At 57.6% G+C, this 26,299-nt stretch overlaps 2 protein-coding genes across 15 annotated transcripts in view; one reads left to right on the top strand and one right to left on the bottom strand.

Annotated features, from left to right (window-relative positions):
- Positions 1 to 8,465, top strand: part of TNRC18 (trinucleotide repeat containing 18) — a 57,328-nt gene extending 48,863 nt beyond the window's left edge. For all 10 annotated transcript variants that reach the window (XM_030002037.2, XM_030002042.2, XM_030002040.2 and 7 more), the window contains 9 exons: positions 30 to 147; positions 432 to 507; positions 869 to 977; positions 1,939 to 2,055; positions 2,335 to 2,499; positions 3,059 to 4,353; positions 4,701 to 4,937; positions 5,410 to 5,484; positions 6,048 to 8,465. In XM_030002037.2, the coding sequence (XP_029857897.1) occupies positions 30 to 147; positions 432 to 507; positions 869 to 977; positions 1,939 to 2,055; positions 2,335 to 2,499; positions 3,059 to 4,353; positions 4,701 to 4,937; positions 5,410 to 5,484; positions 6,048 to 6,254 (2,399 nt within the window). In that variant the 3' untranslated portion in view covers positions 6,255 to 8,465. The remainder of the gene's footprint in view (positions 1 to 29; positions 148 to 431; positions 508 to 868; positions 978 to 1,938; positions 2,056 to 2,334; positions 2,500 to 3,058; positions 4,354 to 4,700; positions 4,938 to 5,409; positions 5,485 to 6,047) is intronic.
- On the bottom strand, positions 8,086 to 25,725 carry SLC29A4 (solute carrier family 29 member 4). Of its 5 annotated transcripts, XM_030002048.2 has the most exons (12): positions 25,599 to 25,725; positions 19,404 to 19,626; positions 14,009 to 14,178; positions 13,185 to 13,316; positions 12,955 to 13,068; positions 12,744 to 12,872; positions 12,163 to 12,237; positions 11,493 to 11,758; positions 11,269 to 11,404; positions 10,855 to 11,042; positions 10,343 to 10,583; positions 8,086 to 10,268 (listed from the first exon to the last, which is right to left on the bottom strand). In XM_030002048.2, exons 3-12 carry the CDS (start codon positions 14,166 to 14,168, stop codon positions 10,126 to 10,128), a joined length of 1,584 nt encoding a protein of 527 aa, XP_029857908.1. In that variant the 5' UTR covers positions 14,169 to 14,178; positions 19,404 to 19,626; positions 25,599 to 25,725; the 3' UTR covers positions 8,086 to 10,125. The 5 variants fall into 5 exon arrangements, with proteins under 5 accessions (XP_029857908.1, XP_040976209.1, XP_029857907.1 ...); XM_041120275.1 differs by lacking the exons at positions 19,404 to 19,626; positions 25,599 to 25,725 and adding an exon at positions 16,574 to 16,746 and having other exon boundaries at positions 12,163 to 12,232; positions 12,959 to 13,068; XM_030002047.2 differs by lacking the exons at positions 19,404 to 19,626; positions 25,599 to 25,725 and adding an exon at positions 16,574 to 16,744.
- Positions 25,726 to 26,299: the final 574 nt, after the last annotated feature.

Below are 26,299 nucleotides of genomic sequence, written 5' to 3' on the forward strand. Positions count from 1 at the left end.
AATCCCCACCTTGCTCCAACACCTCACAGCTCCCCGCTCCTGCATAATTGACAAGGATGAGCTGAAAGACGGTCTGCGTGTCCTCATCCCCATGGATGACAAGCTGCTCTATGCCGGGCATGTCAAGACAGTGCATTCACCAGACATGTGAGTTGAGGGGCTACCGTATCCACCCAGGCTCTGCTGGTGAATGGGGGCGTAGCTGATGCAGGGGTCAGTTTGGGGGTTGTGTAGAGCTGGCTGGAGAGAGACTGACAGAGTCTGGCAGGGAGGGAAGGAGAGTTCACTCTGGTTTATCAGTGCTGAGGAAAATCCAATTATCTCTCATTAAATGCTCTCAAATATACTGGTGGTACGGCTCAGAAGGAGGTGTTAGCTGGTTGGGGTGATGTCTTCCATGTGCTGTGTCTGACCCAGACTTTGTGTTTCAGATACCGTGTAGTGGTGGAAGGCGAGAGGGGAAACCGTCCCCACATTTACTGCCTGGAGCAGCTCTTGCAGGAAGCGGTATGTGAGGCCAAAGGGTGCCTGTTCTTGCTGCCTGAGCCCTGTTTTGGGGTGGAGGACACTTCCAGCTAGCCTCCTCCTCCCCCAGCTGGGGCTGCAGGGATGCCCTGGTCCTTCCTCTGTGGCCAGCCTGGGCAGACCTCTCCTTGGTGTGGGTCGCTGCCCCATGGCTGAGCTCCCCCAATGGCAGTGGGCACTAGGCCTGTATGCCAGCAGGGATAGTCCTTCACGCTGCCCTGTGAGCAGCAAAGAAGCTGTCCCTTGCCTTCTCTAGAGCTGCTTTGCTACACACCAAGTGTGGTGGGATGGTCTGTGGTGGTTCCAGGAACATCAGTAATTGCCTTCCTCTTGCCCCGAGCAGATCATCGACGTGAAACCACCTTCAGTGCGATTCCTGCCTGAGGGCACGAGGATTGCAGCCTACTGGAGCCAGCAGTACCGCTGCCTCTACCCAGGGACAGTTGTCCGAGGTAAGGACACCCTGGCTGCTCTGCGCTGTGAACCAGGGATGTCTCAGTTCTACGTGTCCTGAGGGATGTCAGGCTTGTCTGGGGAAGCACCTGAAATGTGCTGTGAGTGTCCTGGAGGTCAGAGCCTGGCCCATTCCTCTTCTCCAGGTCATGCCCAACTCAGTCATGATGCTGGCTTAGTAACATCCTGTTAGTCCAGGAGGTGTGCTCTCATAGGAGGAGGTCTGAGCAATTTAGGAGCTTAAAATACCAGAGAAATTTAACACACTTCAAAAAGTCACAATTAACTCCAGGCACCAAAGATATCTGAGGTTGTGGAGGTTTCTAAATCACCTGCACTCTCATAGCTTTGCTTCTGATCAACTCTCCCATCTGGTCCCGTTAAAAAGCCAGTGAAGAGCTCTGGACAATTCTACCATGACTGGTCTTGCTTTTGGGCTCTTGGTCACACTACATGTGTATAAGGGAAGAATTACTTATGAGTTATAGACAGTGATGCTGATGCAAGAAGAGAGGATGGGAACATGGCTTACTTCTCTTGCAGAGAAGGTGAAAAGCACCAGCTTGTGATTGCTGAGAGTAGTTACAAAATGCAGGTCAAAAAAAACCACCCAGAAGATACTGCAGTGAAAACAGACAAGTGGATTTCTGCAAGAATAGAGGAAGATAAGGGAAAGAGGTGGGAAGTCAAACTGGAATGGTTGTTATGTTCTGCAGCAGTGCTGCTGACTGGGAAATTTTACACTGGGTGGGCTGGTTTAGTATTATCAGGGACTTTCTATTGCCTGAAAGGCTCAAAGACTGAGCCTTCTGTGCTCTCCCTGCACAGCCTAGGAAAGGTGAGGACGGGATGCTTTGGAGCTGGTGCAGGATCCCTGTCTTACCCCACGTCCCCACTTCCCTGACAAGGGGGTTGTGCTCTGATGTTTGTCCCTAATCCCATCTTCTGCTCCCCCAACAGGAGCCCTGGATCTGGAGGAAGATGGTGATCTCATCACAGTAGAGTTTGATGATGGGGACACAGGACGTATCCCGCTGTCTCACATTCGGCTTCTCCCACCTGACTACAAGATCCAGTGTGAGTCTTGCTGTTCAGTTCTTTTGCATGACACTTCCCACTGTGAAAAGTAGGGAGTTTCGTTCCACCTGCCTCTGAGATTTTGGGACGAGTTCACAGACTTGCAATCACAAAGACTGCATGATCAATTATGGGCATGCAGAGCTGGTGTGGGATATAACCCACAGGGAAAAAAGGCCCAGTCCTTATTGCAGAATTGGTAGGGATACGTTCCCTGTATTGCATCTCTGTTTCATGTGTTATCTGGCTGCATTTGACTGTGTCTTTGACTTATTCCAGGTGCTGAGCCTTCCCCAGCCCTTTTGGTACCCAGCACCAAGCGCCGTAGCCGTAAATCCAGCAAAGACACTGGAGAAGGGAAAGAGGGAGCTACACTGGGGTCAGAGGAGCCTGTCTCAAAGGGCAAAGGGCGAGGAAGAAAACCAAGTGTCAAGGCGAAAGCTGGTAGGTTATCACCCCTGCCAGACCTGGAGTTGAGAGAGTCCTTGCACAGTTCCCCACCGCTCTCCCCACATTAGAGCTGTTGCTTGGGGCAAGATTTGGAGGGGAATGGATGCCCTGCTTGAGTGCAGAGCATCCATGCATCAGCTCGCTCTGCTGTGGCTAGTTTGCAGGAGGCTGGCTCAGAAGCTGGCTTGTGCTGTGAGAGCTTCCTCCTGTCAGTCAGGGCTGCAGAGCAGGGTCCCTTTTTCAGCTGAGCATCTCAGCAGCCATCAGTAGGGCCAAAGATGCAGGAGATCTGCAGTTTGGTTCCCCTGCAGTTGAAGCAGCATCACTGGGCATTGCTCATCAGCTACTCACAGGCGATGGCATCAGGCCAGGCTGCTTAGTAAGGCTGTTCAGTGAGCAGTGAGGACCTGTGCCTCTTTGGGGATACCTAAGCAGTCAGGAACAAGCCACCCTTGGCCAGAGACTGGTCAGCACTGGTGTCTGGTTGTGTCTGAGTTAATAAAGCCTATCTGGATGGATACCATCATGCCTTTGTGTTTCCTTCCCTCTGCAGAAGAGGCTGCCTTGCCAGAAGAGAAGGATCAGGTTGAGTCTTCACCTGTTACCTCTTCAGTCCCAGAGAAGCCAGCTTGCTTGGGCAAGCCAAGCATGAAGGGGTCGCGAAAATCGCAACCGCTGCCAACTGGCGGCTCTCCGGCCCCCACAGAGGAAAAGAGGTCCAAAGCCAGCAAAATGAAGATCTCCACTAAGCTGCATAGCCCCCCGCAACCCACTTACCAGCCTGCTGTATTCGGCAGCATCCTTGGCACAGAACCCTACAGCGACCTCCCAGGGACGCTGGCGGCCTTCGGCTCTAGCGAGGCTTCGGCGTCAAAAACCAAGGCCAAGAAAGGGCGGCCCACAGAAGAGACGCAGGAGTTTGGCACCATGGTCAAGGCTCAGAGGAAGCATGACAACGAAATCCTGATCAAGCTGGACCATGAGGGCGTGATGTCTCCAAAGACAAAGAAGATGAAGGAGGCGATGAGGATGCTGGAGGACTCGAACCTGGCCAGTCGCAGAGACGGCAAGAGTCTCTTGGGGCTGGGCTATCCCCCTGCAGTGGGTGCGGAGGGCAAGCAGAAATCTTCCCGAGCCAAAGCAGCTGAGGGAGACCCTTCCCCTGCCAGCTTCGGAGGAAAGTTCGATGGCTCAGCGGAGAGCCTCACTGCTTCGAAGGACCAGGAAGAAAAGGCAGCAGCTCCAGCAGCCGTGGAGGAGTCTGAGAGCAACAGCAGCGACAGCAGCTCGGAGTCAGAGGGAGAAGAGGAGGCTGAGAAGAACCGAGGGGAGGCCCAGGACAGCAGCTCAGCCAGCTCGAGAGCATCCACCCCTCTGTCTTCCTCCAATTCCTCCTCCTCTTCCTCTTCTAGCAGCAGCTCGTCTTCATCCTCCTCTTCCTCTTCTTCCTCGGCCTCATCGACCTCTTCTTCATCGAGCTCCAGCTCTTCTTCCTCCTCCACTACAGATGAAGACTCCTCCTGTAGCTCTGATGACGAAGTAGCTGAGGCCCAGCCAAGTTCCTCGGTGCAGCAAACCCTCCCACCGAAGCAAACCAAACAGGCAGGGAAATCCCGCGCATCCTCCCACCCCCAGAGCCAGAAACAGCCGGCGCAGCAGCCGGTGCAACAGCCGGCACCACAGCAGAGCGGCAACAAGAGCAGGCCCAAAAAGCGCGAGGGCATCCACCTGCCCACCACCAAGGAGCTGGCCAAGCGCCAGCGGCTGCCGTCAGTGGAGAACAGGCCCAAGATTGCTGCTTTCCTCCCTGCACGGCAGCTGTGGAAGTGGTTTGGGAAACCCACGCAGGTAAACAGAGCCTCTCCCACCACTCCGTAGTGCTCGGCACTGGCGTTTGCCTCGTGGTGCCTCTTACCCATGCCCTTTGCCTTCTCCTGGGGTGGTGAAACTCTGGTGGCATGGTGTGTCCCCGGCCAAGGTCTCCAGTTTGCAAGGAGATTGGGGTTGGCATTTGCTGTGTCTGGGGGAGCCATCCTGCATGGTGTGTCTCTCTGCCCCGTTTCCTGTGGGAATGCTGGTGGATGCTGTGGCTCTGCTGACAGCGAAGGGTGGGATGCGGGACAAGGCAAGCAGTGGTGGGTGGGGAAAACCTGGGTGATCCCTGGCTGCTCACTTGTGCGATCCTCTCTTGGCAGAGACGAGGAATGAAAGGGAAGGCCAGGAAACTCTTCTACAAGGCCATCGTCCGGGGCAAGGAGATAATCCGCATCGGAGACTGTGCAGTCTTCCTCTCAGCTGGCCGCCCCAACCTGCCCTACATTGGCCGGATCCAGAGCATGTGGGAGTCATGGGGGAACAACATGGTGGTCCGAGTCAAATGGTTTTATCACCCAGAAGAAACCAACCCTGGGAAGAAACTCAACGAAGGCAAGGTAGGCTGGTGTCCTTTGCCGAGAGGGCTGCGAAGCTCCTTGTTTCCTTTTGTTTCCCAGGATGAGGAAAACACCCATGGCCCAGTTTGTTACTGGTACCGTAATGGGGCTGGCCTCATCGTTTCACGTTTTGGGGTCTCCCTGTGGTGTGGAGAAGCCTGGTGTTTAACCCTTGAGCAGGGGAAGGGTGGGTTTTATTGTACTAGGAAATAAAGACTTTTGTGTCGGTCCAAAGAGTGTCAAGAGCCAGATCAAGTTTTACGTGTAAGAATGACTGGCCTGGTGCTCAGAAACACTGAATTCTGCACATGTGTGCAGTGTGGTTTACAGTAGGCTCTTGGTATTTGTTACCAGTGGCTGTGGACAGGGGTTGAGGTTGTAAAGGCACATGTGGTGGGCAGGAGGTGATAGCATGGAAAAAGAACTAATTCACCTGCTTTTCCTTTCTGTTTTCTCTTCCTCTTGGGCACAGCGCTGGGATCAGAAATCGGGCAGGAGTCTGTCCACAGCTTTGCAGGCATCCAACCAGAGGAAGGACTTTATGGAGGTTGGTGAGGCTGGGGGAGGGCTGGGAGGGGATGTGGGGGACCCTGTAACAAATGCTGCTGGGGAAATGCCCCACGAGCTTCTCTGGCTCTTGCTTTTTGCCTCAGCTGCTGAGTCCGCAGCGCCTAGTACTTTGGATGGGTGTTTCTGGGAGGGTGGGAGTAGCTGCTGGTGTTGTGAGGAACAGAGGGCTGGTATCCAGCACCCATCTTTGCATTTGCATCTTTGAAGCGAGGATGACAGCCTCCTGGCCTCTGTATTCCCCTGTCTGTGCGCTCAGCAGTCACAGCATTCCCATCAGTGGGAGCTGAGTGAAAGCAAGGGCTCAGGTTTAGTGCACTGGATGGATTGTGTCCGCACTGCCCGGGGGCCTGTGCAGATTCCCGGTGTCCATCCCCTGGGCTGGCAGTGGAGATGAGTGGGGTGTTCTGCTCGAGTGTGAGCACAAGCCCTGGCCAGTTGCGGTGGACGTTTTTCCTGCCTGTTGAAGATGATGCTGTAAATGCTGTGAGATCTAATTGCTCCTTTTCTTTCTGTCTCCCTCCTTCTGTTCCCGTAATGCAGCGAGCCCTCTACCAGTCCTCTCACGTGGATGAAAACGATGTCCAGACCATCTCACACAAGTGTCTTGTTGTTGGTCTGGATCAATATGAGCAGATGCTAAAGACGAAGAAATATCAAGACAGTGAGGACCTCTACTACCTTGCAGGGACCTACGAGCCCACTACGGGCATGATCTTCAACACCGACGGGGTCCCTGTCATCTGCTGACCGCCCAGGGGACACGTGCCACCCCCTGGGAAGGGACGGGACAAACCTGAGGACGTGCCTGTTCAGACGACATGATTGTTTCTTTCAATGCTCATGACTTCTGTGTCACACTACAGACAGGAGAGCGCGAGAGACACGAGGAGGAAGGAGAGGGCTGAAGAAAGGGGTTGGGGAAACAGTTACAGGACTTGAGGAAGATGCCGTTGGGGGGTGGTGGTGGTGGTGCTTGAACCCCAAGGCTCTTCTGGAAGTGGCTTTAAGTAAGGTGACACTGACCAACTTCTCCCTTCCTCCTTTTGGTCCAGGAAAGCACATGGGTCTCGTGATCATTTCACCAGCGGGACCCCCCGGCAGGAGGGATCCCTTTTGTGTCATTTGCCCCCATCAGTAACTCGGCAGCCGCATGTACGTGGAAGGACAGCCGCTAGCCTTCTGCGTACGCTCCTCTCCGTCCTTATATTCCCTTTCCTGCTTAGTTTCGCATGACCCTTTAGGAAGGACAGGGTGAAAGAGAAAGGAGATGAGTCTCTCTCAGCGCCTCGTCTCGATCCTCTCAGCGCCTTTTTGCGGTTCCCTTTCCCTGGAGGCCCCCGGCCAGCAGCGTGGAGCACGAAGGGGCAGAGCTGGCCCCAGCACGGAGACGGCAGCAGAAGTCCTCTGGGCTGGGAGGAGCCGGGTGGAAGACGAGCCAACATCCAGTCTGGGATGCTGCCTTCCCACTGCCTTGAACAAACAGTCTGAACCCACTTTCCCTGTTGCTCTGTGTCCCTTCTGCCCTGGAAAGGTGCCGGGGGGAGCAAGCGCATGGTGAGGGGGTGACACTTGGCGAACAAAGAACTCGTCTTGGAGTGTGCAGTGAAGGGGGGCAGGAAGCGACTGGGAAAAGCTGCTGCTCCGTGCTTGGAGCAGAGGAGACCACAGGCCATTGGATTTCGGCATCCCTCACCCGGCTTTGCCCCCCATGCCTTGCCTGAGCAGAGACGTGGAGCTGCTGGAAAGCCCTCGCCCATCATTTGAAGGGAATGGGGATAGAGTGTGAAGCCCGGCCGTGCCCACCTGCGGCGTTTCCACAGCCAGAGCCCCACTGCCACCTTGGGCTCAGGGAGGGGACCGTTCAGCTTGCTCCATCCAGCCGGCCAAACTCCCCACGGCTCCTGGAGAGCCGCCACCATTGCCTCCTCACTCCCTCTGCAGAGCTGACCCACTGTCTCGTGGGCACACGCCGGAGCCGTGGCATCACCGCTGCCGCACCAGGGATGCACCTGGCCAGAGGGGACGCCGGAGGAGAACCATGCAACGATGCAACATCCTTGCACTTAAAACAAAAAAAAAACCTCCAAGAGACGCACTGATCTTTGCAACTACCGACTCGCACTACAGATTGCTAGGACACGGAGCGGGGCCCGGCTCGGCCGGGAGTGACGGCCCAGGCTCCGGTGGGGAGACGCTTAAGACAAGGACAGATTGGAAACTATCCGCCCTGGTACCGGCTGCGTACCAGAGACTGGAGGCCGGGGCTCAGGGGAGAGGGACACCCCTGCAAAGTTACCCCTCGTCCTTTAAATGAACCACATGGTGCTGAGCTCGTACCATCTCCAACCCAGGCCACCGGTGCCTCGGCGCAGCGGATAGTGACGGTTCTAGCCTGTACAGTTTTAATGTACCAAAAGACTCTTTAGCCCTCCTGTATTATAAGTCTTTAAATGGATTCAACTTTTTAATTATAAATATAAATATAAATATATATATATAAATATAAACTTTTTAAAACTGTGAAAAAAATTATGAAATTATAAAAAAAAGAAAAAAAACGACAGAAATGAACACAGTCTGACGTTTAGAATATTATTTTTTATTTCCTGTTGGATTGTGATTGTAAATGATCTGGGAACAGGCACACCCCCCACGCTCAAAGTGTACTGTACTTCTAGAAGCAAATTGTGTGAGCATATTTTAAAGAGCGAGAGAGAGAGCGCGCGAGAGAGATTTTATGCTAATGTTAAATAGAAAGCACTTAAAACCCACTGCCTTCTATGGAACACAAGGATATTTCAGACAATCGAGAGGAAAGGAGAGCCAGGTTTTTGTCTTTTTTTTTTGTTTTGTTTTGTTTATGTTTTGTTTAAAAATTTTTTTGGCATTCTGTTTGTTGGAGAACTCCGTGTGATCTTTTTTCATAAAAAAAAAAAAAAATTAATTGAAAAAAAGCAACCCAACGAAGCATCTTTCTTTGTCTCGCTTGTCCTGACTGCGGGGTTTCTCTCCACCTTGGTGGCAATGATCGCTTTTTGGCTCAGCCCCTGCCTTGTGGTTGGGGAAAGACCCAACCCAGGCATCGCGTGGCTCTTCGGGGAGACCCCGTCCGTCTTACAGTTCCCCTGTGGGGTGGCACCGATGGACAGGATCAGACCCCGGAGCAGTCGTCTCTGCTCACAGGGACCTGTGGGGCAGGAGGTGTGAGTCCTTCCCCTGCGACCACGCTCACGGCAGCTCCCGTACCCCCGAGCCCTGCAGGGACGATGTGTTGAGGATGAAACGCTGGATTTGCTCTTTTTGGTGTGAGCTGCACTTCCACCAGCCGAGGGCTTGGCATGGCGAGACCCTCTGGTGCCGGTGGGGCCAGGTCGAGGGTCCCAAGCGTGGTGCTTGCTTCCTCCTGCTGCTTCCAGCTCTTGGGCTTTGCTTCCTTGGGAGGTGCCACTGGTCCCAAAAAGCAGCAGCCTCTGCTGTTCGCTCCTTCTCTAGATGGTTTCTGCTTCGCTCAGCCCATTCCCTCTCCCTCTTGCTGCCCGTAACGGTGTTGCACTTCGGCAGCAGTTTGCAGGCTGGCACGGGTTCGATGGGACCCGGTGACAGGTCCAGCCACCCCAGGTGACAGAGGGGACCCTGGAGATGGGGAGCAGCACAAGGGGCACCCCGAGACCCCACAGGAGAGGCAGCAGGCATCGCCCTGTGTGTGTTTGCCAGCCCAGCCCATCACCAGCAGCCAAGTGCCTGCAGTGCCAGGGCCGTGCCAGTGCCAGTGGCACAGCTAACGACCAGGTATCGGTGCAAAGACGTTTAATTTGGCATTGGCTTCATTTATGTCCCTTGCGCTGAATCTTGAAGCTCAGCGGTGGCAGTGCTGGGGCCTCGAGAGACACCCCCCCCCGCCTCCTTCTGCCCCATTGTGATGGGGCAGCATGGGGTGGGGGGAGGCAAGACCCTGCCTCTCACAGTTAGGGGGGGCAAAACCAAGACACAACCAAAAAAAAAAAAAAAAAAGGTTTTTTTTTTTTTCCAACCAGCAGAAGTGAATTTGGTCTTTTACACAGCGATTGGTGTATGAGGGGAGGGATCGTGATTTCAAGCCATTCTTGGTGAAAACCTGCAGCACCATCAATAAAAGCCAAGACCCACCTTCCCAAAGCCACCAGGGACTGAAGGAGCATTTCCTTCCTCTCTTGTTGCTCCTCTTCCTCACCAGCCCTCCATCACCCTCCTCCCCGGTGCTGGTCCTATTCCCTTTGGGATTTGGCAGTATTTTCTTCCTCCTTGGCAAGGGCTTGGCTCAAACAGAAGACACCCTCCCCACACCTCCACTGGAGAGCTGCACATCGCTGATGGGGAGCCCCCCAAGAGCAATGGGACCGTCCCCCAGGCTGGGGGGAATGTCACCCCAAGAAGTGGCCCTGCGCAGCGCCTGGCTGGGCAGCACGGGCCGTTTCGGGATGCCACAACCCCATGCCAACAGGATGCCGGTCCCTGTCCACCCTGGGGCAGCTTTCTGGCTCCAGGCTCCCTCCCCGAGGAGGGACACGGACCAAGCGGGGCGGTGGGGACCATTGTGGGAAGCAGGTCCCGTCTTGTCCCCATCGCCCCACCCCGGGGCTCAGTACCCCGACGTAAAGGAGCCGTTGGAGGTTTCGGTGTAGAAACAGGTACTGTGGGACGTACTGGTGAGGCTGTAGGCAAAATACGCCACAGCCGAGCCCAGCGTCAAGCCTGTCATGTAGGACACGGTCATGGTGTTCCCTGTGGAAAGGGACACAGGGTGTCAGGGCGCTCTGGCCACCCTGCATGGGATTCCCAGGAGGGCTCGGTCTTACCTGCCAGCTCCCGCTGCTCGGGGCTCACTTTGCCGGCAGCCAGGATCATGGGGACGCTGCCGAAGTAGCCGTTGGTGATGCCCATGAGGAGGGAGAAGATGCAGGGCCAGGCGGGGTGGCTGAAGGTGGGCTTCCCGTTGGGGTAGACGCACATGATGAAGAGGGGGATGAAGACCACACGAAGGCAGGAGTAGACGAGGAGATGGGTCCCTCTCCAGTCGTAGGGCAGGGCAGCCAGGATCTGCAGCGAGGGGCAGAGATCGTGCTGGGGGGGGGGCGTTGAGGAGGCTGAGGAGGGCAACATGGTGCCCAAAATGGGGCAGCGAGTTGGAGACGAGATGGTGGAAAGACCAACTGCTGCAGGAGCTCAACCTCGGCCATGCCAGTGAGCTACCTCGCACTGGTTAGCTACCCATGGGGTGGAGATGACCCTTGGTGGAGCCAAGCGGCTTTGAAAGAGGACACAAAAATGAGGCAGGCCCCCACCGCACTGGTGTCGGCCTCTCTCCTACCTTGCCGACGAAGTCGGAGAGGTTGAAGATGGCCATGATGAGGATGGGGAGCCATTCCCCCAGCGTGCAGTTGTGGATCTCCGACTCCAGCCCGGGAAAGAGGCACAGCGTGATGAAGTAGGTCATGGCAATGGAGAGCATGTAGGCCCAGATGAGCCGGGACACGACGTAGCGGTGGAGCAGCATGTCTGGCAAGGACAGGCAGCACAGCTCAGCCAAAACTCGCAGCCCTCCCCTTGCAGAGCCTGAAAGTCTTGCCTGCACCCCAAGGGTAGCTTCCAAGGATGAGATCGCCCCATGTTTTTGGGCACATTGAGAAAAGGGTGACCCTTCACCAAAGCCCTGGGCCACCAGTCACTCATTCTGCCCCACAAAATGCTGCAAAACCACCCGGTTGGCTTGTCCGCCACCCACCTCTGAAGCTGGGCCAGCTCCTCTTGATTTTGGGCCGAGGGACATCAAAGCGCATGTAGGTGCCGCTGCCGGCCAGCTCAGCTTCAGGGCCCGGGCTGCCCCGGGGGGAGCTCGACTGCCCCCGCTGCTGGTTCTCCTGGGTGGGGGGAAGAGGGGATGCCGGTGCTGAGCTCCAGTGGCGAGAGGGACCCAGGGGCCAGCGGGGAAACCCACCCTCGGCTTACAAATCGGACATCCTCAGCGGTGACGTCGTGGTGGACACGGTAGCCTGTCCCGCGGTCGCCGGCCCCCCGGGTCTCGGGGAGACCCTTGTTGGAGCACGCTGTGTAGTAGCGGACGAAGCGGGTGCGCTTCACCAGGAGGTGGAGGATGAAGCATGTCAGCTCCATGCCAATGGAGATGAAGAAGAAGATGACCGTGTTCTCCTTCTCATCTGACAGCAGCAGCTTGGTGAAGATGCGGCTGAGCGAGATGATGACCCCAGCGGTGCCTGGTGGCACGGAAGAGCGATCGGCACCGGGTCCCACCGAACCTCGCGGCTCAGGGACCCCCGTCAGCCCCCCACCGTGTGGATGTGATGCCTCCAGGTGTGGAGGAGCTACCAGCGGTGATTTTGGGGTGATGAAGCCAGCTCCTGGCAGACATCCCCAACCCCAGCTTGGCATGGCACCGCAGTGGGTCTTGCAAGTGACTTTTAGAAACCATTCAACATCCCCGTTTGCTGGGGAGCACCCTGGGGTGTCCGCGATCTGCTGGCAACCCGGCTGGGCTGCGCTGGGGAGAGTGGGGCCCCGGGTGTGACTCGCTGGGACCCCAGGAGAAGGCGCAGGAGGGTCCCCCCGAGCAAGCCCCTGCGGTCGGAGGTGGACGCGGGGCAGCAGAGCGGGTACTTACTCTCGCCCGTCATCACTCCCTGCGTGTAGCGCTTGGGCAGGAGCCCCGTGTAGCCGTAGAAGCTGGATTGCTGCACTTCAGGAGAGATGCGCCGAGGGGAGAAGGAGGGATTATTGCTGCAGCCGAAATGCCGGGTAGGGGAAAGAAACCCAGGTGGGAGCCCATCTGCTGTGCCATCCGGGAGCCGCATCCTTCCTGAATAGCCACCGCAGTGCCCAAAGCCTCCTTGCCCCAAAAGCGGGGGGGGTTTTTTGCCCTCCCTGGATGCCCCACCATGGCTGTTCCCACCAAGAGTGGCCACGGGTGCAGGGGCTTGGGAAGCCACCATGGGGGCTCAGAGAGCAAAACCGTCACGGTAGCCCACATTGGTGGTATTGGGGACCAATGCACGACTTGGTGCTGGTGCCCCTGGCCAGTTCCGCGGTGCCTGAACAGAGGTGGAGGGGATGGAGCAGGGACACGAGGGTCAGCTTATAGCAATCAGAGCAAGAGGTTGTCCCAGGAGACCACGGCTCTTGGGGATGGGGCTGTTTTCCCACCCCATCTGAAGGGCTGTGCTTGCCAGCCGCCATCCCGCATACCTGTGCAGCCAAAGGCCACCACCCCGACAGCGACCAGGTTGATGGCGTAGGCTTGCCTGCGGGTGAAGAGCTCCAGCCAGACGTCGCAGATGCTGACAAAGAGCAGGGGCCCCAGGGCGAAGAGGTAGCCTGCGGGTGGGAGACGGAGGCGGGTGGTGGGGGGACAGCACGGGGCCGGCACTGCCGAGGGGCGCGGGGACCCCCCACTCACCCACGGAGATCCGGGTGTGCAAGCTCAGCAGCTCCACCAGCGCGTTGTTGAGGATGACGGCCACCAAGGCCACCAGGATATAGGTGAGGCTCATGTCGAAGACGATGGAGGTCCCTGCGGAGAGGCAGGTGATGGGGGATGGCAGGGGTCCAGCTCCCCTGGAAGCGGGGCCAAGCTCTCCCCAGGTTTGGGGGGGGGGCCGGGAATTGCTGCAGCTGCTGGAGACCTACCTGGGTATTTATGGTGCAGGTAGTCCACATCGGTGATAAAGCTGTTGTACGGCAGGAGAAATCCCACCCCGGCCAGCAGCATGGCAAAGTAAATCCCATGGTATCGATCCTGGGGCTCGGGATCCTCAGAAACTGCCCCAGAAGGGGAAAGAAAGAGAAAAAGACAGGACAGCGGCACTGCTGCACCCATGGGACCTGCAGCAGACCCCAGCACGGAGGCAACGAATGGTTCTTTCACATCCTTTATGGCAAATGAGGGGATGTCCCACCCACAGCAAGCAGCCCAGCGCCCCACAGATCTCACAAACAAACAGCCCCAGCCCTGAGAAACTCCTTCCTAAATAGAGGCATTTCAACGAGAGACCCAGGAGGCAGGAAAACACCCGGGCTTTGGGGGCTGATGAGTTTTAAATTGCAGTCTAATAACCTGAGAGCCAGGCAGTGTAGGTAACAGCCAAAATCAAGGTGCAGGAGGGGTTGAGGGGGGCTGTGGAGGCGGACAGGGCTGCCCTGGGATGTGGAGCAGGGCTGGGCTAAATCCCGGGAGCATCCCTGAGCCCTACACTGGGAAGGGTGAAGCTGCAGGCTGAGGGAGAGCCAGGGTGTGAACCCTCAACTCCCTGCCAACCCGCAGAGCCCACTGCCACGGCACGCCGTGGTGGCTCACGTGGGTACAAACAGGTCCGAAAAAAGGCACTAGGCATTTTTATGGCATTTCAGGCCGTTTGTGGCTATTAAACCTGTCCCAGGAAGATCCGAAATGGGTGGGAAACCAGCGGGGAACCCGGCTCCTGGCTGCGGGTCGGGGCCATGCCTGCCCTCACCCGGCTCCATGAAGGTGAGGATGCCCTTGGCCTGGCTGCCCCGCTGCAGCTCGTCCTCCTCCAGCTGGTAACTGTCGAAGCTGAAGCTCATCACCACGTTGCCCTCCGGCGTTCCCGCCGGGCTCAGCTCCTTGAAGCGCTCGGCTCCCACCGAGCCCATCGTGGCCGACCTGGGGAGGGGGGGAGAGCGGTGACACCCCCGGGGCACACGGGTGGGTCGTGGCTCCTGTGTGTCCCCATGGGATCATCGTCCGGGTGATGCCAGGGGTCTGTAAGGGATGGATGGCATGTGGGTCGCCCTGAGCCTTCCCCACCCCACTGTATTGCTGTGGATCCTATGTTTTTTCCACCTGGAAAGATGTTTTCCTGGAGGAGAGCGGGGTCCCTCGACCCACTGGGCGGGAGTTTAGATTTGGGATGGTGAGCGGTAATCGGGGGGGGGATCCACGTGAGACACCCCCGAGGCACAGCGCTCGCCCCAGCCTGGTTCAGCACCTCACTGGGATGCTACCAATGCCAAACGCTGCTGCGATTTCCAAAAGCAATTAGAGAAATTAATGGGTGAAAACCACTCATGGAGGGTGGCTGCCGGGGAAGATCCCGGCTGCCTCGGGAAGCCCTTGCTCTCTGCAGGCAGCACACACTTACTCTGGTTTACGCTCTTTTTCAGCACCTCTGCTGCCCGGGGCTGGGGCAGAGCCACCGACCTGGGCAGACACACTCCTGCAGCCTTTTCAGGGAGAGGATGGGATGCGACCCGGCTTTTAAGGCCAGCATTTCGGATCTGCTTCTCCGAGGGACCATGGCAGAGCAGGGAGACGCTCAGAAAGCTGCTGGCGAGACCCCAGCAGCATGCCCGAGACGGTCCGCACCAAATGCATCCCCAAACGAGCTCCCAAAACCCCTGGGCATCCTCCAGCGACCCTACCAGAGCCATCCAAAATAGGGTTCATCCTTCTGGGGCCATCCCAGCCCAGGCCTTGGGGAGCAGCCCAGGGCAGCGAGGGGGGCTGCTCTGTATTACCGACGCCAGTCGCTAGATGCCAGCCTGCCTCCGCGCCCGCCGCCCGCAGACCACCCAGATGGCTTGGCGGGGGGGGGGGGGGGGAAAAAAAAATAATAATCTCCTCCAAGACAGCAGGTTGAGGCAGGCAAGGGAGGAAAAAAAATCAATGAGTGATTTCTCTGGTCTCCCTGGCAGATGTGGTGTTTGCAGGAGCAGAGAGGATTTCTAGCATCTCCCGGCTGCCAGGATGGGTCAGATGCTGGGGGGGGGGCCCTGGGGTGGGTGGCAAATGCGGTACCCCCAGACCCCGTGAGCACAATCCTAGAGCCTCAAATGCATCTGCTCGCTGCAGGGACTGGTGGCACGGAGCAGCACTGCCACGGCCCCGAGGCCGTGCGGAGGCCTGGATGGGGCCAGGCTGGGGTGCCCACCCTGCACCACACTAGGGTGGGCCCCAAGACCCCCCCATCCCAGACCCCCGCGGGCAGGACAACCCAGCGGGGCACGTTTCGGCTGGGGACACCGCTCTGTCCCATTGCTCACCCAGGAGCTGGCTGTGATCCCCTCTACCGAGCATCCTCCTATGCCTGCTGCTACCCCAGGCAATAAAGCCCAGCGGGAAGCATCTCCCGGGATGCCGGGAAAGCCTGTTGCAGGGTTTTTCCATAGCAGAGATCCCAGCTGGAGAACACGTCGACTGGAAACACCCCGTACCTACTGTGGCCCAAACTTCTTGGGGCTGGGAGCAGAGTGGGATGCGCTGCACAGCCACGGTGCTGGACCAGCCCTTCAGCACCCGTCCGCCTCGCTTCCTCCGAGCAACCCTGCGCCGCGATAAATCGGATTTTCCCCTCCCTTTGGATTTGCACCCGTGTCCACGGGAGGGGACTTGGGCCCTGTGGTCCCTCTGGACCCAAGGTGGGAGGGCAGGGGGTCCTCCATCACGACCCAGGGGTGGGGGGTCTCACCCGGGGACAGGGCACCCGTAGGACCGGGCTGAGCAGGGGACCCCTACCCCACTGCACCCCAGTGCCGGGTGACCCCCCCAGCTACCGCAGACCCCGCCCCTTGCCCCGTCAGGGCAGAGAAACGATTTTTTCCTCTGGCAAAAGGGTCCCCCCCCCAGCGAAAGGGTGCCCCCCCCCCAGCGACATATTGCAAGCAGCAAAGTTGCAATAAACAGAGGGAATTCAATAACCGCCCCCCCCCCGCCCCGGTCCTCGGGCTGAAGGAGAAGCTCCTTGCTGGAGATAGAAGGAGGATAAGGAGGAGGAGGAGGAGGAGGAGAAGGAGAAGAAGGAAAAGGAGGAGAAGGAGAAGAAGGAGGAGAAGGAAAAGGAGGAGAAGGAGAAGGAGGAGAAGGAGAAGGAGAAGAAGGAGAAGGAGAAGGAATCCCGTCCCCGGCCGCGCCCGGGGGAAGGATGCTCGGGAGCCGGGGAGGGCAGGGGGGTTCGGGGGAAGGCGGGGGGGGTCAGGGGAGACATCTCCCCGTACCTCACCCCCTCTCTCCTCACGCAGGCGGTCCCGGCCGTACCCAACAGGTCGGCGGCTGCTCTTACCTCCCTCCTCCGCGGCGGCTCTGCGGCATCCGCGCTGCTCCCGCCCCGCTCAGCCCCGGCGGCCGCCGGCCCCCGGCCCCGCCATAGCGGAGCCTCCTCCGGGGGAGCGTGGAGCGTGTGTGTGTGTGGGGGGGGGGGGTCACCAGGACGAGTGCGGCGGCTGCGAGCGAAAAGCAGAGGCCCAGCCCTGCCTCCCGCCTCCCCTTCACTCCTCCTCCGCTCCCCCCCCACCCCCGGGTTCCCCCCCACCCTCCCCCGGGGTGCGCACCGGGAGCTGGGGTGCTCCCAGCAGCCACCCCCCCCTCCCCGCCAGTCCCGGGCCGCCGGGTGAGGGCTGGGGTAGCCCCGGGGGCCACAGGAAAGGTTTTTTTTACCCCGTAGGCATCGCCTATAGGTGCTTTAAGGGGGATTTCGGAGGCCTGGAGGTAATTGGGAAGAGAGATTAATTAGGAAGAAAGGCCTGGTAATTTCATTTAGGACCTGAGCTTTGCAGGGGCAGGGGCCTTCCCACCCTGCAAATGGTTTTGGCGTGAGAGGGGCCAAGAGGGTCAGCGGGAGCTGTCCCATGGGTGGATGGACAGGTAGGATGGATGGATAGATGGACAGACAGAAGAGTAGATGGATGGACAGAAGGGCAGACGGATGGATGGAGGGAGGGATGGATGGAGGGATGGATGGATGGATGGATGGATTGCAGCTCTGGCTAGCAGAACACAGCAATCCCCCAGCTTTTTGGGGAAGCAAGTGTGTGGGGGGTCTGCTCCCCAGTATAACCAGTGGGTGGAAGCAGAGAAGGAAGGGAACCAACAGCGTGGGGTGGTGGGGACATCTGTCCAGGGAGGGGACGCGTGTCCCCAAGGAGGGTGCTCCAGGCAGGGACACGGCGGTGTCCCCACCCCTCCTGAGCTGGGTGAGCTGGCCAAGGCTGCAGGCACCATCACGGGGATTTGATGCTATCGGGTTTTTCTCGCAGGAGCAGCAAGGCACAGGGTGGGGGACACGGCAGGTGCCCCCTCCCTCCGAGCTGGGTGAGAGCCCTGGGGGACCAGCCCTTGCTGCGCTCTCCCCACCCGGAGCGTGGGAGGATGGCGGCAGCGGGAAGGAGAAGAAGTACCATCCCCGCTCACACGCCATGGCTGCAACGCGCCGGGCTGTGAATTACAATCTTCTCACAGTCAATAAATGCTGCGTTGTATAAATCAGCGTGCGGGGCCGGCGGGATGCGCCGCTGCCACTCACGCCAGCGGAAATTAGAGGCAAAACCGGCTGTGCCTCCTCAGCCGCCCTTTGGCCGGGAGCAGGGCTGAGCAAAGGGGCTCCCGCAAATTCGTCACATGGAGGAAAACAGGCCAGGTGGAAATTTCCATCTTTTCTCCTTGGCTGAAATAGCCGGAGTTTGGCTCAGAACAAACCAGACTGCTGCGCCAAGCTCTGCCTGGAGCCAGGGGCTCAGCTTTCCCTGCTCTCACCTTGGCTGAGCACCTGCACAGCTCAGTGCATGAGTGCAAGGGGGGATTTTTCAGGCTGCTTGTTCCGGATGGGTTTGTTCAGCTCTGATTTGATAGTGCCATTGTAAAACATCAAAAAGAACCTCACTCCTCTTGGGGTTTGTCCCCTTGCCCTACACCAGACCCCATCACCCCCTGCCAGGTACCCTGGAAACTTAAGAAGAGGGGGGGACTGGGGGGGGGTGGTGTCCCTGGCCATGCCTGCCACTGGTTGGCACCCAGATGGTGTGAGTACTCTACAAAAAGAGCAGGATGAGCTGAAGCATATGTGCGCTCGCCTTTTCACGGCACTCGCCAGGCAGAATTACTCACCGCCTTCCGCAGGGATTCTCTCCACAAGCTGGTTTTCCCCATCCCGAAGCCCCAGGTACGGAGCTGAGGAGTGGGGGGTCCTATAAAAGCAACCGAGCTCAGGGGAGCATCTCAGCTCCCAAAAGCACTTGGTGTTCTCTGAGCCGCGGGGAGATGCTGCGACCAAACACCTCGTGGCAAATAACAAGCCCCTGACTTTTACCGTCCTGTCTAAAATCACGCGACCTCTTGATCCCCATTTTGGGGGACAAGGGGGTTCCCTTTCTGCTTTTTCTACTGTGGGCGCAATGGGGCCGTGCTGGGGTACCCAAAGCTACAGCTTGGCGGGTTATGGGGGACCCCAGGGAGATGAATCCATCAGGGTGAACTTCTTCGAGTGCTTTCTCTCTGCTTTTCCCACCCTCAAGGGCAGTGTTAGACCCAAACAACGCCGTCCACCCTCCCCAAACGCCCAAGCTGCCTCCCGAGCATGGGCAGGCTGAGCCACCTCTGCCCGACGGGGGCATGGGGGGGGTTGATCCTGTGAGCTGGGCTCTCCCTGAGTTTTGCTGGGCTCTTCAATTTTTTAAGCTGGCCCTGAATAATTCAGCTTTGATGTAGCTGGCTTGAGGTTGGTGAGCTCGGATGCTCCTTGGGTTTCTGCTTGACCCACTTTAACAGCCTGGAAAACCCGCCAGGTTCTGAGAACGATGGGGCGAAGCTGGCCCAGACACCCCGATCCCCATGGCAGGAGGGACATCGCCCCCCCAGCCCCATCCTGGATTCTCCCCTGCACCCCCACATCCAACAACATGAGCCACGGAGCATTCCTCACCCGCACCACAGCTTTTTAGAGGTATTTTTGCCTTCTCCCCTTTTCCTGCCTCTCCCTGCTGTCCCACAGCTCCCGGCACGAGCGGGTGCATCTCGGTGGCGTTTGCTGGATTACGAGGAGGGATTTGCTCGGCTCCGTGAACCAGCTAACACCCTGCAGCCACCTCGCCACAGGTCCGTGCTATTCAGAGCCTCACCTCGCTTTCCTGGAGCCTGGTCGAACACCGATTAATCCCGCTGGGTGGAATAAGACGCTGCGGATTCATTTGGCTCGGAGAGGTCGGATTAGGATGGTCTCCAGAAATCTCCTATATTGCGGTTTTTTTTCTTGCCCTTCCAGCGGAGTCAGATTTTTTTAATCATTGCTGTTGCGGAGGTGAGAGCAAGGAGAGACCTTTCAGGTGTCTGCATCCCACCGCACTGCCAAAAACATGAAGCCACAGCTTTAAACCCTTGGGGAGCGCGGGAAGTGGTTGTCCCTGCTGTCCCCATCCCCGTGGGCGCAGCCACGAGCCGTCCTTTGGTTAAGGAGCAGCAAAACCCGGCTCCTTAACCAAGCCGTGCTCACCCTGCCAGGGTGCCCTGGGCGTTCTGTGCCCAGTGCCGTGTCCCCTCTGCACCAGCCGGGGTGGGTGACACCGTATCTGTGATTGCTGAGCGGGGGGAACCAGGCAAAGGGATGAAACATCTGAGCCCCCCCCCCCGCTCCAACACCCCCACGCTCAGCGCTCCCTGGAGCACTGCGCATCTATTCCGCTTCACGGGAAGGGGAGGCCATTCCCGAGCCTGCAATCCCTTCTTGGAAAAACTCCTTTAAATAGCATCGCAGCCTTCACATCCTTCCCTGGGGTCTGCTCCCAGCGCCAGCCGAGCGTGCCGTGCCGGCACTGGGAACATCCTTGGCAGCACCGGCTTTGCACGGAGACGGTGGAGATTAATCAGGGATGTTGTCTCTTGGCCAGAGTCACACTTGGGGGATTATCGGGGCCTGCGAGAAGCGGGGAGTAGCCAGGGAATTTGTTCAGTGCAAGTGGAGGGGTTTGTTGCAATCCGATTGTAGGCGAATAGAAATCCCCGGTGCTGGCGGGAGCTCGGCACTGGAGGCTGCGGGGATTAACTGGGTTTTCTCCAAGCTTCGCAACAGGACTGGGGTGGGAGGAGGACTTGCTCTAAGCCCAAAGCACTAGGTTTAAATGCTCCAGGGAGATGCAGGGGCTGACCTGAGCATCAGCTTTTGGGCACCCAGCCCTCCTCCCAAGGCCAAGGACCAACTTCCACGCGGATGCTCCAATTCTCCTGCAAGGTGTTACTCTGTGTATCCCTCCCGTCCCCAAGTCAGCTACACCAGCCTGGGAGAGCTGGAGAAACCCGGAGAGGATACCCACAGCTTTTGCATTCCCACCCCCCCTTCTTTGTTGAAAGAGATTTGCATCCATCACTAATTAATCCAAGATGAGCTGCTAATTCAGCTCCTTGATTGCAACTTTGCATAATTGCTGCACGCACAGGCAGAGCAGCAGGATGGGATAAAAAAGGAGACAATCAGTGGTGGGTGCGGAGGAAAGAAGGGCCGAGAAGGGCCGGTTCAGCTTGCTCCCACTCACCGGGCTATTTAAAGACTCAGGTTGAGAGAAGAGATTTTTCTCTGGAAGGAGAAAATGGTGACAGCCATCCTTGGATGGGTTTTTTTTCCCCCGTGCCAGGCTCACAAAGACCCTCGCCAGCAGCCACAAAGCCTGAGCCCCTCTGACGATGGGGAAACCACGAGTTACAGGCAGTACAGTCCCTTTGGCTATTCCTATCGTGTTAGCATATGCTGCCCTTCTCCCCGTGCTTCCCTTTTTCCAGTGTCCAAGCGGTTGTCCGTAGGTTTCAGAGTGAACGCTCCACAAAGGTGAGCAGGGCAAATGGATCCCCCGGAGCCAGTGCTCCAGGCTTCTCCCCCCACACTGGGTACCTTAGACCCCTGCGGCCACAAAGGCTGTTAAAACCTCCCCAAAACAAGACCCAGACGAGAGCGAGCTGGGCCTGCCAGCAAGGTGCCACCTCCTCAGAAAGCAAACCAGCGGCGCAAGAGAGGCCGGGCAGCGCTGCCCAGCACCACGGCAATGGGCAGAGCCACCAGCTGAGCCGACCTAAGCCCTCGGTGGCACAATTAGTGGGAAAAAAAAAATCTGCTTTTCCTGCCAGTGATGCGCAAAGCTGTTGCCTCAGGGCTCCGGGGCGCGGGTGGGCACCCAAGGGCGACGCACCCTGCGCGCCCGCTGCCATGCGGGCAGGCGATATGCAAGCAAACCGATGCTGATATTGGCTCGTGGGTTATTTTGCCACCCGCCTCTTCCTCCTGTGCTCACGTCTCACCCACAGACATTTCCCCCCACCAGTTTAACACCTCCACGCACCCTTCCAGCACCCCGAAAGCTGAGCGACAGGGCAGCAAACAGCGGCAGACAGGTCAGCCCCACGCTCCCTATTCACGTTTCGCCCTGCAAAAGAAAAGAGCTACTTTCAGCTCCAGCCTTTTCTCTAGAAAAATGCAGCTCCCAGCCCAGGGGCCCCTTCCCTGGCCCCATGGCGAAGGCTGAAAGGGGGCTTGGGCAGCCAGGCTGGCCCCACCGCCCCCCTTAATCAGCCAGGGCATGCATGAAGCCTAATGCCTTCGCGAAGATTTCGGCACTATTGACACACACGGCGCGTTAAACGCCTTACGGGGGATTTGCATAAGCTTGGGGAGGGAGGAAGAGCGCGGAGAAAAGTGTCGACAATGGGAAAGTAAATGCATTAAAGTGCTTAGGAAAAAAAAATCTGATAAAGGAATAAACCAGTTAAGGGAATATATTACTCGTAGCCCGGTTATTCAAATCCTGCCTTATAGGAAATCCTCTTAAAGCGATCACCTGATTGTGTGTTAAATTCCTAATTGAATAATAAAAGAATTATGTATTTCTTCCATAAAGGCACAAAGATGGGAGCCCACGTGGATGTTCGCTTTGCGGGGGGAGCTGGTGGTAGAGGAGATGAGGGGAGAGGGGTCCCGGGGCAGCAGCACCATCCAGGAGGGATGTGGTGGGAGATGTGGGGACGAGGAAGAATACGGGGTAGGGAGGAATGCCTGGGGAAGGGGAAGGCTGCAGCACCGAGCGCCTTTCAGGGCGGCGGAGGAAAGCTTTCCTAGGATGGGTTGAGGAGCGATGGTGCCCAGCGGGAGGAGAAGGACCCGATGGATCTCCAGGGCTGCAGCAGCGTGGGGGTCCCGAAGGATGAAAACGCACCAAACGTGACTCCTGCCCCGGAGCCGCAGGGAGCACAGCAACTGCAACCACCCAGGATCCGGGCGAAGGGAACTTTGGGGGGGTTACAGCAGCCCCTGAAGCTGCTAAGGAGCAAACGGGGCCCCACGTCCAGCTCTGGGGTAACCCCACTGGTGACACAGGTCCTGCAGCAGAGACACGGTCCCCGCCGCCCACCCTGCCCCTCAGTTTTCCCAACCGGGGCTGAGGGCGATGCCTGCACGGCCTCTCCTGCTTGCTGCTGCTCTTCCCCCTGCCTCCACACTATAAATAAGATGCAATAAAAAAAAGCAAAAACAAAAAAGGCATCACCTGACACTCAAGAGGTGAGGGAGAACAGCGGGACTGACATGCACCAAACCCACGGCCTGCATGGGGTGGGGAGGGGGCGGAGGGGGGGGTGAGAAAAAGAAACAAAAGGGCTAAAAATAGCCCTGGGAGCTGCTTTCTTCCCGGAGATCATTTTTCTACCCGGCTGTTTCATTTCATAAACAGAATTATTTATTTATTTCTCCCCCTCTTTACTCCACTTTTTTTTTTTTTTTAATTCAATACCACCACTTTACCCATCCCCACATCTCTTTTAAAAGCAAGTTAAAAAAAAAACCCCCAACACCCAAAACCAAGGAAAAAAAACCCCAACCCTCTTGATCGCTCCAGCAAAGGCTTGCGTTGCTACAGCTCTTTATAGGTAATTGAATATCCCAGAGTGCATCTGCTAATGCAAACTCCAATATAAATAAGTGGCAGCGGTGAGCTCGGGGAGGGCAGAGGCAGCAGCTGAGAAAACAAAGCGAGCAGCGCCCAGAAAACCCCAGCCAAGCTCGGTGCTGCCAGAGGCTTTTTATTAGGCAGAATTGAATTGCCAGGGCCAGGCTGAGGTCCCACTCCCGGGCGAGCGCAGGAGCTGGCAGCAAGCGGGGAGGCAGGGTTTGCAGAGAAATGGTTATTGAGTTATCCTCGCCGCAGCGCCCTTTCTAGAGCCAAGCTTGTGCACGGCTCTGGGGTGCAGAGCCCCCCGATTCCCAGGGGAGACCCCCCTGTCCCCGTTAGCCCAGCAGGTCCCCCACAGCCGGAGCAGCTCCAGCTCATGGTTTTGCACCATTTGCATCTCCGGCAGAGCCTGTACCTCCTCGGTTCAGCATCCTCCAGCAGCACAGGGAAATCAGGGATGACAGGAGCAGTTAATTTGAGCCTGCAGAGGCCATCTTTCTGTGCGTGCGTTGTTTTGTTTCTAAATAGACTTTTCATAACTAATTTCAGATGGTAAAAAGAAATAGCTATGTCTTGACCTCTTGAAATGCAAATTGCCTTTTGCCCTAGGAGAGATGAAAGGCTGTTTCCTATCTGAAACGGTAAAAAGGAGCGAGATAACGTCTCCTAGCTCTGCCTCCCTGCTTTCATTTTCAAAATTGTTTTCGGGTGAAGAGAGAAGAGATATTCTCTGCGATTTCACTGTGCTTGTTGCCCATACAGAGCAAGCACGGGGTGCTGAAGGGCCGGGGGGCACCTGGAGCAGAGCCCCCTGTACCGCAATGGTGCGTAGGGAAGGGTCGCGGCGTAGGGTTCGTATTTCCCTACAAACCAGACCTACTCCAGACTTCAGACAACAGCCACGGTTGTGGGACCAGGTGAAGCCCAGAGCTTTGCCCCCTCCTGCCAGGGCTCAATTTTTGGGATGTCATTCCAACAGCCGCAATACAATTAGTTCAGGGAAACATGGCAGGGTAGTAGTACAGTCACTGGCTTAAAGACACAGCTAAAACCACCGCCGCTCTGCTATGGCCTGGCCCCACCACAGTCCCCCCAGCCCAGCCCAGGCGCAGATAAGCTCCTTCTCCATCCTCCCAGCAGCTTTCCCACGCAGGAGCCTTGTGGCACACACAGCAGCCAAGAGCTCTCTGCCTCCTGGAGCAGCTTAAGCTCAATGGGTGAGGGCAGACACAGACCTTTAGGGTTTGATTATTTTTTTTTTTTTTTCTATCTCGTTCTGCTCTGAGTCACGGAGCACCAGTGCAGAGAAGGTGCCCTGAGCACGCACTGAAGGCTGTCTCTGCTCTGAGAAGGAACACGGGAAGGAGCAGGGATGTAGCAGGGAGTAAAGGCTGGGATGCTGCTGGGGGAAGGAGCAGGGATGTGCCAAGCGGAGAAGGCTAGGATGCTCCCAGGGAAGGGAGAAAAGAGCAGGGATGCTCCGGAGGGTGGAAAAGGCTGGGATGCTGCCAGGGAAGGAGCAGGGATGCTCCTGGCCGGGGGGGGGGGAGGAAAGGCTGGGATGCTGCCGGGGAGGGGGCAGGGATGCCCCGGGGGCAGAAAGCCGGGACGTTCCCAGGGAAGGGAGGAAAGGACATGGATGTTCCCGGGGAAGAAGGCTGGGATGCTGCCGGGGAAGGAGCAGGGATGCTCCTAGGGGTGTGTGTGTGGGGAAGTTTGGGATGCCGCCAGGGAAGGAGCAGGGATGCTCCTGGGGGGGAAAAGGCTGGGGTGCTGCCGGGGAAAGAGTAGGGACGCCCCGGGGGCAGAAGGCTGGGATGTTCCCAGGGAAGGGAGAAAAAGACATGGATGTTCCCGGGGAAGAAGGCTGGGATGCTGCCGGGGAAGGAGCAGGGACGCCCCGCACCACCATCTAGCGGCTGCGCAGCGGCAGAGCGCGGCCCCCCCCCGCCCCAGCCCCCTCGCCTTCACAAGCAGAAGGCCCAGGCTTCCGACTGCCCTCCCTAGGTAAAATATCAGTCCCGATCCGGAGCTGCCGAGAAACCAGCTGGTGAAGTGCCAAGAAGGGTTTTGGAAGCACAGCTTGCCTGCCCGGGGGGGTAGGAGGGGAAGGCAGCAACAAGGGGGCTGCCTGCAGGTGGGGCACCCAGGAGAGAAGACGCTAAGCAGGTACGTGCCGCGCCAGCACCCAAAGGTGACAGTCCGTACCCACCGTGTGGACACGGTGGGTCCGTTGCCCTGCGTCACTCGATGCTCCCCGGCACAGCCCCCCACCCGGACCTGTGCAAACACAAGCCTCCCTCTCCCAGGGCCTTCCTCATCCCTGCAAGAGAGTTTCCAGAATATCAAAATACTGTCAAAAGCCTCTAGCCTATTTTAGAGACTTACCTGGACTCAGAGATCTCCGAATCCTTTATTGCAACCTGTAATTTATAAAACTCGCTGCTAAAAAACCAAAACATAACAAGGTGCTTGGAACAGCAGGCATCAGATTTCCTCAACTCCAGCAGGTTGGGCAGAAAGGCCTCATTAGCTCACATTGCACCATTAATTAGCTGAAGAAGTCTCTGCCAAGGGCCCGGCCGAGTCTTGTCTGGGGCTAGGTTAGACGCGGTACGCCAAAGGTGCGCGCTCGGGGACGGGCGAGCACGCAGCCAGGAGCGGGTGCTGCAGAGGGACAAGCCGCTCCCAAGCAGGGGCAGGATGAGAGCAGCGCTGGTGCTCGCCTCTGCCTGCCGCTCCCCCAGCACCACCCCAGCATCTGCTTTCTACCCGCTTGCTCTAAAAAACAGCGATGCTGCATCCAAGGTTTACTGCAAACCAGCACGGCTGAGGTCGGTGCGAGCCTGCCAGGGCCGTTCTGCCCGGTACCTCTGCTCCCAGCAGCACGCTCAGCACAGCCACAGCCCATGAAGTTAGGCTGTTGATACCAAAATTGTGCTCTTGCTCAGAGTTCTTTCATCTTGGAGTCGAGTCCTGCGTAGCAAAGGGTCTCAGTGCCTGATCACGCGGTAGACCACGGCAGCACGGCTAAACCCAAAAGCCTACTCACTACCAAGAGAAAGCATGCTCGGAAGGAACACAGGCAC

Source organism: Aquila chrysaetos, chromosome 25 (assembly GCF_900496995.4).
Source record: "Aquila chrysaetos chrysaetos chromosome 25, bAquChr1.4, whole genome shotgun sequence".
NCBI classification, from domain to species: Eukaryota; Metazoa; Chordata; class Aves; order Accipitriformes; family Accipitridae; genus Aquila; species Aquila chrysaetos.